Below are 17594 nucleotides of genomic sequence, written 5' to 3'. Positions count from 1 at the left end.
CTTACACAGGACACCCAATCGTCTACAGCTTCCGCTCGGAACCTTAATGCACCATCCTCCTCCAGCTCAGCTTCGGGCACCTCTCAATTTACCACTCGCCAGCCCGCCGGCACCACCACCAACACTAGCACCACAGCCGCTTCACTTGATCCGTCAGAGGAGTTATTTTCACATCAGTTTGAAGAAATAAGTGATGCGCAACTATTAGTGCCAGAGGATGTAGATAACGGGGATATGTCTCAGTCAGGCAGCATTATACACATGGACGTACATTGTGATGATGATGATGTTGTACCTGCTGCTGCTGCCTTTGCTGAGTTGTCAAGTGAAGCGGCTGATGATGACGATGTGTCTGTGGATGTCACCTGGGTGCCTGCTCGAAGAGCAGAAGAAGAGGGGGAAAGTTCAGATGGGGAGACAGAGAGGAGGAGGAGACGAGTTGGAAGCAGGGGGAGGAGGTCATCGCAAGGAGCTAGTGGCGCAGTCAGACAGCATGTAGATTCGGCACCCGGGGTCAGCCAGACAGCACGCCAATCAACGCAAGCTGTTGCCACCACCAGAATGCCGTCCTTGCAAAGCTCAGCAGTGTGGCATTTTTTTTGTGTGTCTGCCTCTGATATCAGCGATGCCATTTGTAACCTGTGCCAAAAGAAACTGAGTCGTGGGAAGTCCAACACCCACCTAGGTACAACTGCTTTGCGAAGGCACATGATCTCACATCACAAACGCCTATGGGATCAACACATGAGTAAAAGCAGCACACAAACTGAAAGCCACCATCCTCCTCCTGGTCCAGCATCTTCAGCCACGTCAACCACTGCTGTCCTCCATGCCCCCTATCAACAACCCGCCCCTCCGCCTCTCACCTTCAGCAGTTCCTGCTCGTCACCTGCCCACAGTCAGGTGTCTGTGAAGGAAATGTTTGAGCGCAAAAAGCCAATCTCGCAGAGTCACCCCCTTGCCCGGCGTCTGACAGCTGGCTTGTCGGAACTCTTAGCCCGCCAGCTTTTACCATACAAGCTGGTGGAGTCTGAGGCCTTCAAAAAATTTGTCGCTATTGGGACACCGCAGTGGAAGGTACCCGGCCGAAATTATTTTTCACAAAAGGCAATCCCCAACCTGTACTCTATTGTGGAAAAAGAAATCATGTCACGTCTGGCACACAGTGTTGGGGCAAGGGTCCATCTGACCACTGATAGCTGGTCTGCAAAGCACGGTCAGGGCAGGTATATAACGTACACTGCGCATTGGGTAAACCTGCTGGCGGCTGCCAAGCATGGAATGCGTGGCTCTGCTGCAGAGGAGTTGGTGACACCGCCACGACTTGCAGGCAGGCCTGCTGCCACCTCCTCTACTCCTCCTACTCCATCCTCTATGCTAACCTCCTCGGCTGAGTCCTCTTCTGCTGTTGCGTCTTGCTCCACACCAACTGCACCCCCCCAGCTCCCCAGGGGCTATTCCACATGCCGGATACGACAGTGTCACGCTGTCTTGGGGTTGACTTGCCTGAAAGCAGAGAGTCACACCGGACCAGCACTACTGTCCGCCCTGAATGCACAGGTGGATCAGTGGCTGACCCCGCACCAACTGGAGATCGGCAAAGTGGTGTGTGACAACGGGAGCAATTTGTTGGCGGCATTGAATATGTGCCGTGCATATGTGTGCAACGTTTTGTGCAGAAGTACCCAGGCTTACAGGACGTCCTCAAGCAGGCCAGGAAGGTGTGTGGCCATTTCAGGCGTTCCTACACGGCCATGGCGCACTTTGCAGATATTCAGCGGCGAAACAACATGCCAGTGAGGCGCTTGATTTGCGACAGCCCGACACGTTGGAATTCAACACTGCTAATGTTCGACCGCCTGCTCCAACAAGAAAAAGCGGTCAACGAGTATTTGTATGACCGGGGTGCTAGGACAGCCTCTGCGGAGCTGGGTATTTTTTTGCCACGCTACTGGACGCTCATGCGCAATGCCTGTAGGCTCATGCGTCCTTTTGAGGAGGTGACAAACCTAGTGAGTCGCACTGAAGGCACCATCAGCGACATCATCCCATATGTTTTTTTCCTGGAGCGTGCCCTGCGAAGAGTGCTGGATCAGGCCGTAGATGAGCGTGAAGAGGAAGAGGAAGAGTTGTGGTCACCATCACCACCACCAGAAACAGCCTTACCATCGATTGCTGGACCTGCGGCAACACTGGAAGAGGAGTGTGAGGAAGAGGAGTCAGAGGAGGAATGTGGCTTTGAGGAGGAGGAACACCAACCACAGCAGGCATCCCAGGGTGCTCGTTGTCACCTATCTGGTACCCGTGGTGTTGTACGTGGCTGGGGGGAAGAACACACCTTCAATGACATCAGTGAGGACGAGGAATTGGACATGAGTAGCTCGGCATCCAACCTTGTCCAAATGGGGTCTTTCATGCTGTCATGCCTGTTGAGAGACCCTCGTATAAAAAGGCTGAAGGAGAACGACCTGTACTGGGTGGCCACGCTACTAGACCCCCGGTATAAGCAGAAAGTCTGTGACATGTTACCCAATTACCGGCAGTCGCAAAGGATGCAGCAGCTACAAAATAAGTTAAAAACTATGCTCTACACAGCGTATAAGGGTGATGTCACAGCACAACGGGAATCCAACAGGGGAAGAGGTGAAAGTAATCCTCCTCCTACCACCGCAAGGACAGGACGCTTTACAGACGTCTTGTTGATGGAGGACATGCGGAGCTTTTTTAGTCCTATGCATCGCCACAGCCCTTCGGGGTCCACCCTCAGAGAACGACTCGACCGACAGGTAGCAGACTACCTTGCCTTAACTGCAGATATCGACACTCTGAGGAGCGATGAACCCCTTGACTACTGGGTGTGCAGGCTTGACCTGTGGCCTGAGCTATCCCAGTTTGCCATTGAACTTCTGGCCTGCCCCGCTTCAAGTGTGCTGTCAGAAAGGACCTTCAGCGCAGCAGGAGGTATTGTCACTGAGAAGAGAAGTCGCCTAGGTCAAAAAAGTCTTGATTACCTCACGTTTATTAAGATGAATGAGGCATGGATCCCGAAGGGACTGACAGTGGGGGATGCATTTGACTAAAAAAGGCCTGGTGATGACTGAGATGCCTTGGCCTAAAAATGGTCCACACGCTGCTGTATATAATCATTCTCTGCATGCCGGATGACTTACGTGACGTCTCCGCCACCAACTACGGTTCAAGCAGCAATGTTTTAGTGCACTTTCTGCCTTAAAACCTCAATTTTTCAGGCCGCTGCTACAGCAGCGGCTGCAACAATACCTACTTTTTCATGCATGTGTACATGCCTAATTTTTCTGGCCTCTGGTGCTACACTGTGGCTGCAAAAAAACAAAAAACAAAAAAAAAGGCACATACATGTGTCAATTCCCCTTCGTGATCGTTACCTTGTCGTGGTGAAGGGGCTTGCGTATCACAATGAAGCGATCACCTCTAGGATTGTGTTGGCACACCCCAGATGATAAGGTCGTTGCTTCATTGTGTACAGACCAAAAGCGATCCGCAGGATAATTTTTCATAAAAAAAAACATTCATTTTCTTTCATTCTTTCTGCGGAGCTGGGTATTTTTTGGCCGCGTTACTGAATGCTCATGAACAATGGCTGTAGGCTCATGCGTCCTTTTGCGGAGATGACAACCCTGGTGGTCAGTCGAACCCAAGGCAACATCATCGACCTCATCCCATATGCGTTTTTTCTGGAGCGTGCCCTGCGAAGAGTACTGGATCAGGCTGTAGATGAGCATGAAGAGGAAGAGTTGTGGTCCTCATCACCACCAGAAGCAGCCTTGTCGTTGTCAATTGCTGGACCTGTGGCAACGCAGAGAGAGGAGTCTGAAGAAGAGAAGTCAGAGGAGGAAGGTGGCTTTGAGGAGGTGGAATACCAGCCACAGCAGGCGTCCCAGGGGGCTTGTTCTCACCTTTCGGGGACCCTTGGTGTTGTATGTGGCTGGGTGGAGGAAGAGACCTTCAATGATGTCAGTGAGGACAAGGAACGGGACATGGCTAGCTTGGTATCCAACCTTGTGCAAATTGGGAGTTTGCGGTTGTGCAAATGGACTGACTGACTGTTAAACGGGGAGTTTGGTCTGTCAGAGTTTGGTCTGTCACTGTGAAGCGGGCAACGGGCGTAACCCTTACACTACTTGACCGATAAAACATCATACCTGATCGTATTCACACACTGGATGTTTTAGTGCTGGTTTACACTGCCGCTACCACTAAAGTAGCGTCGCTTCCAGTGCGACTTTGGCGCGACTTAGCGCGACTTTGGCGCGACCTCATCGCGAGGTGACTTTTTATTTGGCCAATCACAATATCATGTTTTGTTACCGTCACCTAATTTCCTTTTCCTGTTTTTTGTTTTACATATTTCCCCATGTGTGCAGTGTTGTCTGTGTCATAGCTCAACTGATAGGCATGTTTGCCTTGGCATATCATATTTCAGCTTGCCAGAAAGAAAAAAAGACAGCTGGAAAGACACTGCATTAGTTTTCTACTAAAAATCATAAGAAAAATGCTGTTTTTTTTGGGTTGTGGACATACTACAGAGCTGAAACTTGACAGGTACACTTTTTAGACCCCCCAGACACTAAATACAAAAAATGACATGCCTGCCTAAAAAAATGCCCGATAAATGCCTGCAAGAGAAAAAGACAGCCGCAGAGAAGCCGTATTCCTGAAAATATAAGAAAAATGCTGTTTTTTAGGGGTTCTGGACATGCTACAGAGCTGAAACTTGACAGGTACACTTTTGTGACCCCCCAGACACTAAATACAAAAAATGACATGCCTGCCTAAAAAAATGCCCGATAAATGCCTGCAAGAGAAAAAGACAGCCGCAGAGAAGCCGTATTCCTGAAAATATAAGAAAAATGCTGTTTTTTAGGGGTTCTGGACATGCTACAGAGCTGAAACTTGACAGGTACACTTTTGTGACCCCCCAGACACTAAATACAAAAAATGACATGCCTGCCTAAAAAAATGCCCGATAAATGCCTGCAAGAGAAAAAGACAGCCGCAGAGAAGCCGTATTCCTGAAAATATAAGAAAAATGCTGTTTTTTAGGGGTTCTGGACATGCTACAGATCTGAAACTTGACAGGTACACTTTTGTGACCCCCCAGACACTAAATACAAAAAATGACATGCCTGCCTAAAAAAATGCCCGATAAATGCCTGCAAGAGAAAAAGACAGCCGCAGAGAAGCCGTATTCCTGAAAATATAAGAAAAATGCTGTTTTTTAGGGGTTCTGGACATGCTACAGAGCTGAAACTTGACAGGTACACTTTTGTGACCCCCCAGACACTAAATACAAAAAATGACATGCCTGCCTAAAAAAATGCCCGATAAATGCCTGCAAGAGAAAAAGCCAGCCGCAGAGAAGCCGTATTCCTGAAAATATAAGAAAAATGCTGTTTTTTAGGGGTTCTGGACATGCTACAGAGCTGAAACTTGACAGGTACACTTTTTAGACCCCCCAGACACTAAATACAAAAAATTACATGCCTGCCTAAAAAAATGCCCGATAAATGCCTGCAAGAGAAAAAGCCAGCCGCAGAGAAGCCGTATTCCTGAAAATATAAGAAAAATGCTGTTTTTTAGGGGTTCTGGACATGCTACAGAGCTGAAACTTGACAGGTACACTTTTGTGACCCCCCAGACACTAAATACAAAAAATGACATGCCTGCCTATAAAAATGCCCGATAAATGCCTGCAAGAGAAAAAGCCAGCCGCAGAGAAGCCGTATTCCTGAAAATATAAGAAAAATGCTGTTTTTTAGGGGTTCTGGACATGCTACAGAGCTGAAACTTGACAGGTACACTTTTGTGACCCCCCAGACACTAAATACAAAAAATGACATGCCTGCCTAAAAAAATGCCCGATAAATGCCTGCAAGAGAAAAAGCCAGCCGCAGAGAAGCCATATTCCTGAAAATATAAGAAAAATGCTGTTTTTTAGGGGTTCTGGACATGCTACAGAGCTGAAACTTCACAGGTACACTTTTTAGACCCCCCAGATGCTAAATCCAAAGAAATTTTTTATTTTTATTTTTTTTTAATTTTTCCAATAATTGGCTCTCTATCAAAAAATTATAATTTTTAAGAACTTTTTTTTGCGTGATCCCTCTCCGGCATGCCACAGTCCAGGTGTTAGTCCCCTTGAAACAACTTTTCCATCACTATTGTGGCCAGAAAGAGTCCCTGTGTGTTTTAAAATTCGCCTGCCTATTGAAGTCTATGGCGGTTCGCCCGGTTCGCCGGTTCGCGAACATTTGCCGATGTTCGCGTTCGCCGTTCGCGAACCGCGAATTTTAGGTTCGCGACATCACTAATCCAGGGTTGGAAGATCTGCTAATGTAGGCCAGAAGAGTATGTAGCCATTTCAGGCAATCATAAACAGCCAGTGCTCGGTTGGCTGAAATTCAGCGGGAATTCCACCTGCCTGTAAACCGCCTGATTTGTGACATGCCTACCAGGTGGAATCCAACTTTGGCGATGATGCAGCAGCTGTACATGCATCAGAGGGCCGTCAACAAGTACCTGTGTAAGTATGGCACAACGGCAGGCTCAGGCCAGCTCGGCTTTTTTTCCCCACACCAATGGCTGCTGATAAAGTATGCATGCACTGTACTGTAAGCACTTGAGGATGTGACAAGGATGGTGAACCATGACAATGCATGCATCAGTGACATCATATCTGTTGTATTCCTGCTGGGCAGGGTACTAGCGGCAGATAGCTGCCATAACCCCAGTATATTTTTAAATGGCTGGCAGTCTGCTTTAACACAAAGGTGGTCCTAGCGGCAGATTTGCCACGGGATCACCTATATGGGCGGTGGGAGAGGTGCCCCCTCCGCTTCCCAGTGGTTTTCCCCACTTACCAGACCCATCAGCAGATGAGAAAATGATTCGGTCCACTGTCCTCTTAGGCAGGAAGTTGAGTGAGGGTAAGATGGCCCTCATTTGACACTTTGGCCTTGGAGGACCGGAGTGATGTCAAACATCACGTACTAGGAGCGGGTCTAAAGAGCCCATTTTTTTTCATAATGAAAAAAAAATTACTTTTTTTTTGTTTTTTAGTGTAGATGTGAGATTTGAGGTCTTTTTGACCCCAGATCTCACATTAATGAGGTCCTGTCATGCTTACATGGATGTTTACATTTCTTGTAATAGGAGTAAAAGTGATCAAAAAACAGGAAAGTGTAAAAATAAAAATAAAAGATAAAATAAATGGAAAAGAAAAAAATTCAAGCGCCCCATCCCCGTTAGCTCGCGTGCAGAAGTGAACGCATACGCAAGTCACACCCACAAATGTAAATGGTATTTAAATGACACATGTGAGGTATCACCGTGGCCCGTGATCATTATAGTGAGAGCAATATTTGAGGCCCAGACGTCCTCTGTAACTCTAAACTGGTAACCTGTAGAAATTTTTAAAGCGTCGCCTATGGACATTTTTAAGTACCAATGTTTGTCACCACTCGCCATTCCACGAGCGTGTCATGTTTGGTATCTATTTACTCAGCGTAACATTATCTTTCACATTATAGAAAAACATTTGGCTTACTTTACTGTTTTCTTATTTTTTAATTCAAACAAGCAAATTTTTTCCAAAATAATTTCGTTTGTAAGACCGATGTGCAAATAGGGTGTGATAAAAAAATATTGCAACAATCTCCATTTTATTCTCTAGGGTCTCTGCTAAAAAAAAGATATAATGTTTGGGGGATCTAAGTAATTTTCTAGCAAAAAAAAATGTAAACTTGTAAGCAACAAGTGTCAGAAAAAGGCTTGGTCCTAAAGTGGTTAAAAAGGTTTTAGTCACGTTAACATGTTACAACTCTCAATCAATGTAGGGCGCTCTTATACTGGCACAATTCTCAAAATACTGGTCGGCTGGAGGCCATCAGTTGGAATTTATGACAACCTAATGTTCAGGTGAGCAGTTTTGCATACATCCTTTGAATTAAATTCCCATTGGCAGATCTATTATAACACCTCCCTAGGAGTTGTTAGAAATTACAATGAATTCAGGGCCTACTTCCTTACATCAGCCAGGTGGCCACACTTAACATAAACTTTTTTCAGGAACCCTTCAAGGGTTTTTTTTTGGGTGATGAGACAGATGGTAAATTGCCTATTCAAGGAACTGCAGTCTAGTGCCTATGGAGAATACAGAAGTTCATAAATACTGATGCCTTATCAAATATCATGTCCTTGGAAGTAAAAATAATTGTAGCCCTCATGTTACCACATCAAAATGCTACATGAATCATCTGCCATTACTCAAGGTGGCCGAGAGCTGCTACGGGTGTGTTTCAAAGTGATTTCTTAACATAATTAAACATGGAGACATGAATGGATAGGTACGTTTTTTCTTTGAAGATTAAAAATTAGTTAAATAACATTTTCAATTTGTGGCGATCAGATACTTTTAAGTTCTGTTTTAAAAATCCATTATTTTGCGGCTTAAAAATAAATCGTTACATTTAATGACAGGATCTCCACTGCTCTCTACACCATATAAGTTAATGAGACTATCATGGCACAGGTAGTATTAAGAGGACAGCCAGTCATATGTAAACATTGTGATGGAGTACCAGGAGATCCAATGTCAGAACTCGGTAACTATTTAGCTGAGAAGGGGGATAGTTACTTGCATGGGGAGAGGGGTTTGGGGTCAAAGAACCTTTCAACAAATGGTGTTTGTAAGTTTCCTTGTAATTTATGACAAGACTGAATAGAACATGAGTATATATTTTTGCATAGAAATAAATAATAAAAAGTGAAACCTTTGAGCCGGTTCACACTGCCGCGACCATAAAGTCGCCCCATGTCGGAGCGACTTTTTACAGCGATTTTACCGCAACTTTACCGCGACTTTACCGCGACTTCTGAATTATTTTGTGCGACTTATATGACAGACGACTTTGTGTTTGGCCAATCAGAATATGATGTGTTGTGACCTAATTCCCCTTTTCTGTTTTTTTTTTTGCTTGTTTCCTCATTGCCCACCAGTGCCACGTATCAGTGTCCACCAGTGCCACTGCCCACCAGTGCCATGTATCAGTGTCCACCAGTGCCACTGCCCACCAGTGCCGTGTATGTGTCCACCAGTGCCACTGCCCACCAGTGCCACGAATCAGTGTCCACCAGTGCCACATATCTGTGCCACAAATCAGTGTCCACCGGTGCCACGTATCAGTGCCACAAATCAGTGTCCACCAGTGCCACATATCAGTGCCACGTATCAGTGTCCACCAGTGCCACGTATCAGTGCCATGTATCAGTGCCATGAATCAGTGTCCACCAGTGCCACATATCAGTGCCACGAATAAGTGTCCACCAGTGCCACGTATCAGTGCCATGTATCAGTGCCATGAATCAGTGTCCACCAGTGCCACATATCAGTGCCACGAATCAGTGTCCATCAGTGCCACGTATCAGTGCCATGTATCAGTGCCACGAATCAGTGTCCACCAGTGCCACGTATCAGTGCCACGTATCAGTGTCCACCAGTGCCACGTATCAGTGCCACATATCAGTGTCCACCAGTGCCACATATCAGTGCCACGAATCAGTGTCCACCAGTACCACGCATCAGTGCCACGTATCAGTGCCACGAATCAGTGTCCACCAGTGCCACGTATTAGTGCCACGTATCAGTGCCACGTATCAGTGCCACTAATCAGTGTCCACCAGTGCCACGTATCAGTGCCACGTATCAGTGCCACGTATCAGTGTCCACCAGTGCCACGAATCAGTTTCCACCAGTGCCACGTATCAGTGCCACGTATCAGTGTCCACCAGTGCCACGTATCAGTGCCATGTATCAGTGTCCACCAGTGCCACGTATCAGGGCCACATATCAGTGCCACGAATCAGTGTCCACCAGTGCCACGAATCAGTGTCCACCAGTGCCACGTATCAGTGCCACGTATCAGTGCCACAAATCAGTGTCCACCAGTGCCACGTATCAGTGCCCACCAGTGCCATGTATCAGGGCCACATATCAGTGCCACGAATCAGTGTCCACCAGTGCCACATATCAGTGCCACAAATCAGTGTCCACCAGTGCAAAGCATCAGTGCCACGTATCAGTGCCACGAATCAGTGTCCACCAGTGCCACGTATCAGTGTCCACCAGTGCCACATATCAGTGCCACGTATCAGTGTCCACCAGTGCCACATATCAGTGCCCCGAATCAGTGTCCACCAGTGCCACTAATCAGTGTCCACCAGTGCCACGTATCAGTGTCCACCAGTGCCACGTATCAGTGCCATGTATCAGTGTCCACCAGTGCCACGTATCAGGGCCACGTATCAGTGCCACAAATCAGTGTCCACCAGTGCCACATATTAGTGCCACGAATCAGGGTCCACCAGTGCCACGTATCAGTGCCACGTATCAGTGCCACAAATCAGTGTCCACCAGTGCCACGTATCAGTGCCACTAATCAGTGTCCACCAGTGCCACGTATCAGTACCACGTATCAGTGCCACAAATCAGTGTCCACCGTGCCACGCATCAGTGCCACGTATCAGTGCCACAAATCAGTGTCCACCAGTGCCACGTATCAGTGCCACAAATCAGTGTCCACCAGTGCCACGTATCAGTGCCACAAATCAGTGTCCACCAGTGCCACGTATCAGTGCCATGTATCAGTGCCATGAATCAGTGTCCACCAGTGCCACTTATCTGTGTCCACCAGTAATGGAATATATATACCTTGTGCAAAAATTTACTCATGGAGGAACACCAGTGGGAGGCAGTAGAGCATGTTATTGGTGCATGTTGTTTCATCCTGCTGACTAGATCTGTCTAGTTCTTTAGTATTTAAAAGTAAAATAAAATGTATCTCTTTCTATGTTGTTGTAGGTTATGCCAAGGAAAAAAAGGTCACCTTAAAGAGTACCTACCAGTTACAAACTGGATTCAAAGTTCCTGTGCTACAATGCTGCCCTGAGTGGCTACCAAGCAGGGGCAGCATTGTCCCCTTAGGAATGGGTGCTCTCACTGGCTAGTATGAGTTAATATGCCAATCCACCTCCTTTCATTGACTGCAGCAGCTGCCTGTGAAGACTAGAGATGGGCGAGCTGTTCGGGATGAGTATTGGTTCAGCCCTGAACAGCATCCATACGGGTGTTCGGCGGGATGTTTGCCCGCCGAGCACCCCATAATACACTGCGTGCTGCACAGTGAATTCTAGGGCCACTGGTCAGGTGCAAGGCTTTGTCTAATCAGGGCACAGAGCACTATCAGAGCCCTTATTGTACAAAGTCATGATGACTTTACCCAATCATGGCACAGTGCTCATAGTCCCACCTCACACTATAAAAGGTTCCTTCCCACATGAACTTTTTTCAGTGTGTTGTTGGAGATAGAAAGAGCAGAGCTCAGTAATAGCTAGTTAGTGTTAGTGTGACTGAGTGTACAGTGTCAGTGTAGTGTTAGTGTAGAGTCAATGTAGAGTGAGTGTAGAGTGTTAGTGTAGTGTCAGTGTAGTGTGTCAGAGTAGTGTTAGTGTAGTGCGAGTATAGTGTAGTGTCAGTGCAGTGTTAGCATAGTGTCTGTTACTGAAGTGTTTATCAGCATTACATTTAGTGCTGTGTACAGTGATGTATACACACTTTTTTTTTGTTCTCCTGCCCCCTGTTTTAAAAATTTTGCGACGCTGGTGTCCCCCCTTTTTTATTAATATTTCACTTTTTTTTATTTATTTTTTATTTTTTCAATTTGTGTCAGCAGCAGTCCTCAATTTATAGTGCACCAAACACCACATTTAATTTCAAGTGCATCCAATCACCCATTTCCTAATATCTATTCAATTTGTGTAATAGGTCCACCCCCCCATCATGTCTGGGAGGCCAACAAGGAGAGGCAGACATTCCTGTATCACTATGAAGGGGCCAGCAGCATCTGTGTCCACAGGTGAAGGTCGACATGGTCCTTCCTCAGGTAGGACATCATTTCCTCTGTTTAGTGATGTTGTCCGCGCTATCCAGCCACAGCATGCAGGTGGTAGACTGGCTTACTAAACCATCCTCATCCTCTTCATCCTTTATCCCCCAATCTGACACTGGTTTGCAGTCCACCGCAGTTGCCGGAGCGAACTATTCTGCCTCCTTGTCCACAACTACTCCTGCCATAGGCCCAGCATAATGCACGGAGGAGTAAGCTGAATTATTTGACCACAGCGTCAGCCACTTGCTTATTGAGGATGCATAGCCATTACTTGATTCTGATGTTGGTTCTTGGGTTGAGGAAGGTAGTAACATGAGCCTACAGAGAGGGGATAACACTGATAAACAACAAATTGGCAGTCATGTTTAGTGTATTATAACCTTGCTTCTTCACATAGGGCTTACTGTGGTGCAAAACATTGTTATTACAATCCAGAGTCTTACAAAGAGACACCAGAGTTTATTGAAAAAATCTCTAATCTTGTTCTGAGTGCACTAAAATGTGGCTTCATCATACAGACTGGCTCCCCAAGATATTGCTTACAAAAAAACTTGAAGGGCAAATCTATTTAAATGTAATTTCTTTTTTTTCTTTATATGTCAATTTTGCTGCAGCGGGTGCTATATACGGTACAAATGACTCACTTTACAGGCAGACTAAGGAGACCCCCCAGGCACTATATTTAAAAAACGTTTTAGTTTTTATTGTTTCACTTTAAACATCATTAAAATCATTGCTCCTTTAAAAATTATATTTTTCTAAAAGTTTTTTTTTGCATTGATACATGTCCCCCAGGGCAGTACCCGGGTCTCCTTATGTCCGATAACATGCATCTAAGCCTTCAAAATGGGGGCTTTTGATATTTTGAGTTCTGGTCCTATAGACTTTGATAGGGTTCTGGTCAGAACTTTTTCCCTGTTCTGGAGTTCTGGTGTAGAACAGAACCCAGGGGTGTTCTGCCTATCATTAGTGAAGACAACTGCTTGAAACTGTGCACCTGCAGCTAAGCTGTTCAGGCAGAAAATGGAAATGTGCAACAGTTGGGAAATGCTGTATATATTTATCTGAATTTAAAGCATTTAAGAAAAGTAGGCTTATCATTTTATTGTTTAGGGAGAAAGCATCTGAAGATACATGCCAAATATTGTCTCCCCCTTAAGGCCTACAGTCTTATCATTTTTCCAAATTTGCAAACTAATATTTGTGGGTTCAACTGTGGCAAACATACATTTGGCCTTGCTTAAAGGTGTTCTTTTTGTGGAGGACTTAGGTTTGGCTTGATTTGTATAGTATTTAAGAAACCCAGATTCTGTATGGTCACAACCTGTCATGTACAGATGCTGTTTTTGAAAAAGTGGCAAGAACTCTCTACTGTCAGTCTTCAGAGGTAAATCCACTTTCGCAGATATCCTTGTGATTGGGTAGTTTTTGCTCTGAATACATAATGCCAATAAATTATTGTCATAAGCAAACGTTTCTTTTTAAATTGTGTTTTAACCCTGGACAGGGTTATGACCAGGCTTGTTAACTTTTGGATGACTAAATGTACAGTAAATTAGACACAAATATCACTCCAAAGTTAATAGGTTCTGAGGAAAGGCAATTTGGAAAAATCGCTTGTTATTTTTTTTATGTTTAAGACATTTTTTTTTTGTCATGGATATGACAAGGTATATCAAATGAAAGCCTTTTACCACCCTAAAAAATATATGCAAACATCACCATGATACCATAAGGTCAATTTTAATATGTTGATGCTTGTATAAAACACAATGAGGGAGATATAATAAAATTGGTGCCCACAGAATCTAGTGAAGCTGTGCATAGTAACTAATCGACTTCCATGCTTTCTTGTCAAAGCTTAAGTGAACAAACTGAAGTTAGAAGCTGAATGGTTAATATGCACAGCTGCACCAGATTCTGTGTGCTCCAGTTTTAGTTAATTTCCCCCAAATATTGCTGTTGTCTTAAATCTGTAAATAAATGTGAACATTTCTTCTTTCTAAATTTTTTAAACCTCCTAATAATATGTTAGCATGTTTGATATGACCAAAAATTAGTTAAGTATAGAACAAGTGACAAAATGCAAAAACATATCAGTTGCTAAGATTTTTATTGATTTTCATTTAACCAGAGACAAAAAGATGCAGGATTAACAGCGTACAACAAGGTGAGTGTGGTTTATTTTGCAGAGAAGTAAATGAGTAGCTCAGATTATAGGCAAAAACATGATGTCTTCATTTATCACAGCAGAAATGCCCTTGTCCATGTCCATGTCCATGGCAAGGATCACATGGATCAGGACAGCAGGGGACAACACAAGGGTTGCATGGATTGCATGGATCTGCCAAGAAAAAAAACTTAGATTAGTCATATGTAATATCCTAACCCCTTCATGACCATAGGCTATTGAAGCCTACATGCTCAGAAAAAATTTATCAGCATTAGTATGTATTGGCTCTCTTGACTACTCTAATTTGCCTACCTGATTATTTTTACATTGATTAATAACCTATTACACGACCTGTTTTATAAATTTTTTGTTCTGAATTTATTATAAGATGACAAAACCACAACAATGGATAAAAATTTTACAAAAATAATGTTTAGTTACTTTCCATAGCTTTTTTGATTCAAACTGTTCTATCTATCTATCTATCTATCTATCTATCTATCTATCTATCTATCTATCTATCTATCTATCTATCTATCTATCTATCTATCTATCTATCTATCTATCTATCTATCTATCTATCTATCTATCTATCTATCTATCTATCTATCTATCTATCTATCTATCTATCTATCTATCTATCTATCTATCTATCTATCTATCTATCTATACATATATATATATATATTTTTTTCTTTTTATACTATAATGCTATTTTTTTTTTTTACAAAGTGTAATGCTATGTAACACTTCATCTTGACTGCCCAGAGAGAGAGAGAGAGAGAGAGAGAGAAGTACAGTGCTTTCTGTAGGATAAGGAAGTTTGAAACTTCCAGTGACCACCATGATTGGCTATCATATTGATCACATAATGGAAGGATCTTACTGATTGGTTCCTGATCATTTTAGGCCTTACATTTGCATTTGGGATGTAGTAAAAACACATGACTGAGCTGCATTTTTATTGCCCCTCAATCAATCCACCTTAAGCTGTAAAGGCAGGTGATCACATGCGAGAGCTGCAATCCTTTACACGGACAAAAATTATGTGCTTGAAAGGGGCTGTCCCGCTATCATGCAATGCACACAGCTGGTGTGGGTTTTTAGGGGTTTAAACAGGCAGTGTGGAGGTGATAAAATATATCCATGCTATCCGCCACAATCTTCTCTTCAGAGAGCCAAACTGTGTGTAAGCAGCCCCTTAATCGGAAACCTGTGGCTGTCATAAGTCCCAGAATTAGCAGCGGGCAGAGATGTGCACTCCTAGTTCATAGCTGCGATATAGAGTAACATTATCATTTTCATGGTAAGGATAGCTGAGGATCTTTATCTACAGACTGTAGATAAAGAGTGCATTAGCAACATATACGTGATTAATAAATGCATATCATGTTTTCAAAACAATTCATATTACAGTCCTCTTGGCAAGGAGTACCAACCATCTTATTTTTAATCAACTTGCAATCACGTTTCACTACATGTTGCATTAATGTGTCAGAGCTAAGGTGATATAAAACTCCACTATTTTACCCACTGTGTTGCAACTGGTAGGAAAAGTTTGCAGCATTGCTACAGTACATAATTGTGGAGAATGTGTTTGACATTTTATTTCTGCCTTTAGGTGGAATAGTAAGCAGTTCATGTAGGTGTTAGAAGGGCAAATACTTTTTTTTATGCGCAAGTAGGAGGAAAGGCTATAATTATCACTTTTGGTGTTCTGTTGCACAAAAACAACTGAAATAATCAGCAGTGCTTAATTCTGTACAGATTTTTCCCATTATAAAGTACAATAATAAGTGAATTTATAAGCCACCTGTAATAAAAACAACTATAAATATGCACTGTGTTGGATAAGTGAAGAATCCCCTTTCCCAGTGATGGGAGGATTGGCTTATTTTAAAGTACACACTCTTCATCCGTTATCCTAAATACTCAAAACAATAATCTATTGCTCCTCTTACCTTGTTGGCGAACGTAGACGGTGCCATGGTGATGATGGTGAGGCTTACATGCTGAAGAAATAGAAACATATATTAAAGAAGAATACCAGACAACCAATAATCTTTACCAAATACCATTTAAAGCTATTAGCCAAATATTGCAGCCATAGATAAATCTGTATAATTTATGTTTATCCTGGATTTCTTCATCTACTGCAACTGGAGTTCATCATGTTCTTCTCAGTGGTACTGCAACCCCCATGACAGAATTGTCCAGTGCGAAAATGTTTTTTGCTCTTAGGGACAGGAAGGAGCATGCAGTAGGTAAAATCAGAAAACCTGACCATACTTTCCCAGGGTTGAGGTGTATACTAGACTTCAGTCAGATATTCTGCACATCAGGTCATATGTTTATTTCATATCAGACCTCTGCAATCTAATTCCTCTTCTAGCTTATTTTTAGATGTTATGATATTGTAAGTCATGTAACTGAACATACAAAATGTAATCTAAAACAGTTTTTTCTTGGAGATAAAACATTTTGCTCAAAACTTAACTCCATGTTTACTTAAACTTTAAACAGCTTGTTTGGGCCAACCGATGGAAGTTCCCAGTACCGCTTCAGGAACACAGCGCTGTACACTGTATGCCGCTGATGCTAAATACAGCTTATACAGCTCTGACAGCAGCCACATCAATTAGTAATGGAAATAATTTGTTTGGGCCAGCTTATTTGTGTATTTAAAATAAAAGTAAACTAAGATTCAGGTTTTAAAAAGAATACAAGCCCAGCTAAAATTAAACTACAGTTATTGATATGATAGGCTATATCTGACACACATGCATAGCCAAACTCTGTTAGCAGGAAATTATGAGAACGAAAGACTTTTACTGTGGAGGGAGTTCATAAACCTTTCTACATTTATTTATCTACATTATAAAAACTATGAAGTTCATAAACACAACACTTACGGTCTTGGCATGGATCTTTGCAGACTACTACATTTTGGCAAGGGTTGCATGGATCTTGGCATTGGATCTTCTGGGTAACACATTTCCCTTTGATTCCAGACATATCTGCTTTTAAGTTTGGTTTCCTTCTTGGATTATTCAGAAGAGATTTTTCGGTTGTTTGAATAATGTATGCTGATACCTTTTTATACATACTGTAATTGGAGGTGGGATTAGAACAAATTCCTTCACTGGCTGGTCATAACAGATTTACATGCTTAACATTTACTAATTCGTTTGGTCTTTATTCAGCACTTTTCTAATTATTTACCTACACTCTATAATTTAAACGTTTTAATTGTTTTATTTTTGTTTTTAATTCCTTTTTAATTGTTGTATATACTGATGCATAGTTTTATTTGGGATTATGTGTTAAAGTGAAAATTGAAAAATTGTAGTATTAGTCATTTTTATATTGCAGCATGTTGCTCATATTAAGACATGTGCGATATTATTCAAAAGATAAAAATGTTTGTGTATAGGGGT

At 43.2% G+C, this 17594-nt stretch overlaps 1 protein-coding gene and 1 long non-coding RNA gene across 2 annotated transcripts in view; both read right to left on the bottom strand.

Moving 5' to 3' along the window:
- Positions 1 to 17594, bottom strand: part of LOC309564720 — a 626554-nt gene that overhangs the window by 118290 nt on the left and 490670 nt on the right. The gene's annotated exons all lie outside the window — the stretch shown is intronic.
- On the bottom strand, positions 14222 to 17172 carry LOC309563835 (uncharacterized protein; the record flags this gene model as incomplete). Its single annotated transcript, XM_082268467.1, has 3 exons — positions 14222 to 14328; positions 16119 to 16169; positions 17070 to 17172. The coding sequence occupies 3 exons, from the start codon at positions 17170 to 17172 to the stop codon at positions 14222 to 14224; spliced, it is 261 nt and encodes an 86-aa protein (XP_082124593.1).

Source organism: Pelophylax lessonae (genome assembly GCF_965119305.1).
Source record: "Pelophylax lessonae genome assembly, chromosome: 9".
Classification (NCBI taxonomy): domain Eukaryota; kingdom Metazoa; phylum Chordata; class Amphibia; order Anura; family Ranidae; genus Pelophylax; species Pelophylax lessonae.
This window is presented reverse-complemented; position numbering and strand designations above follow the sequence as displayed.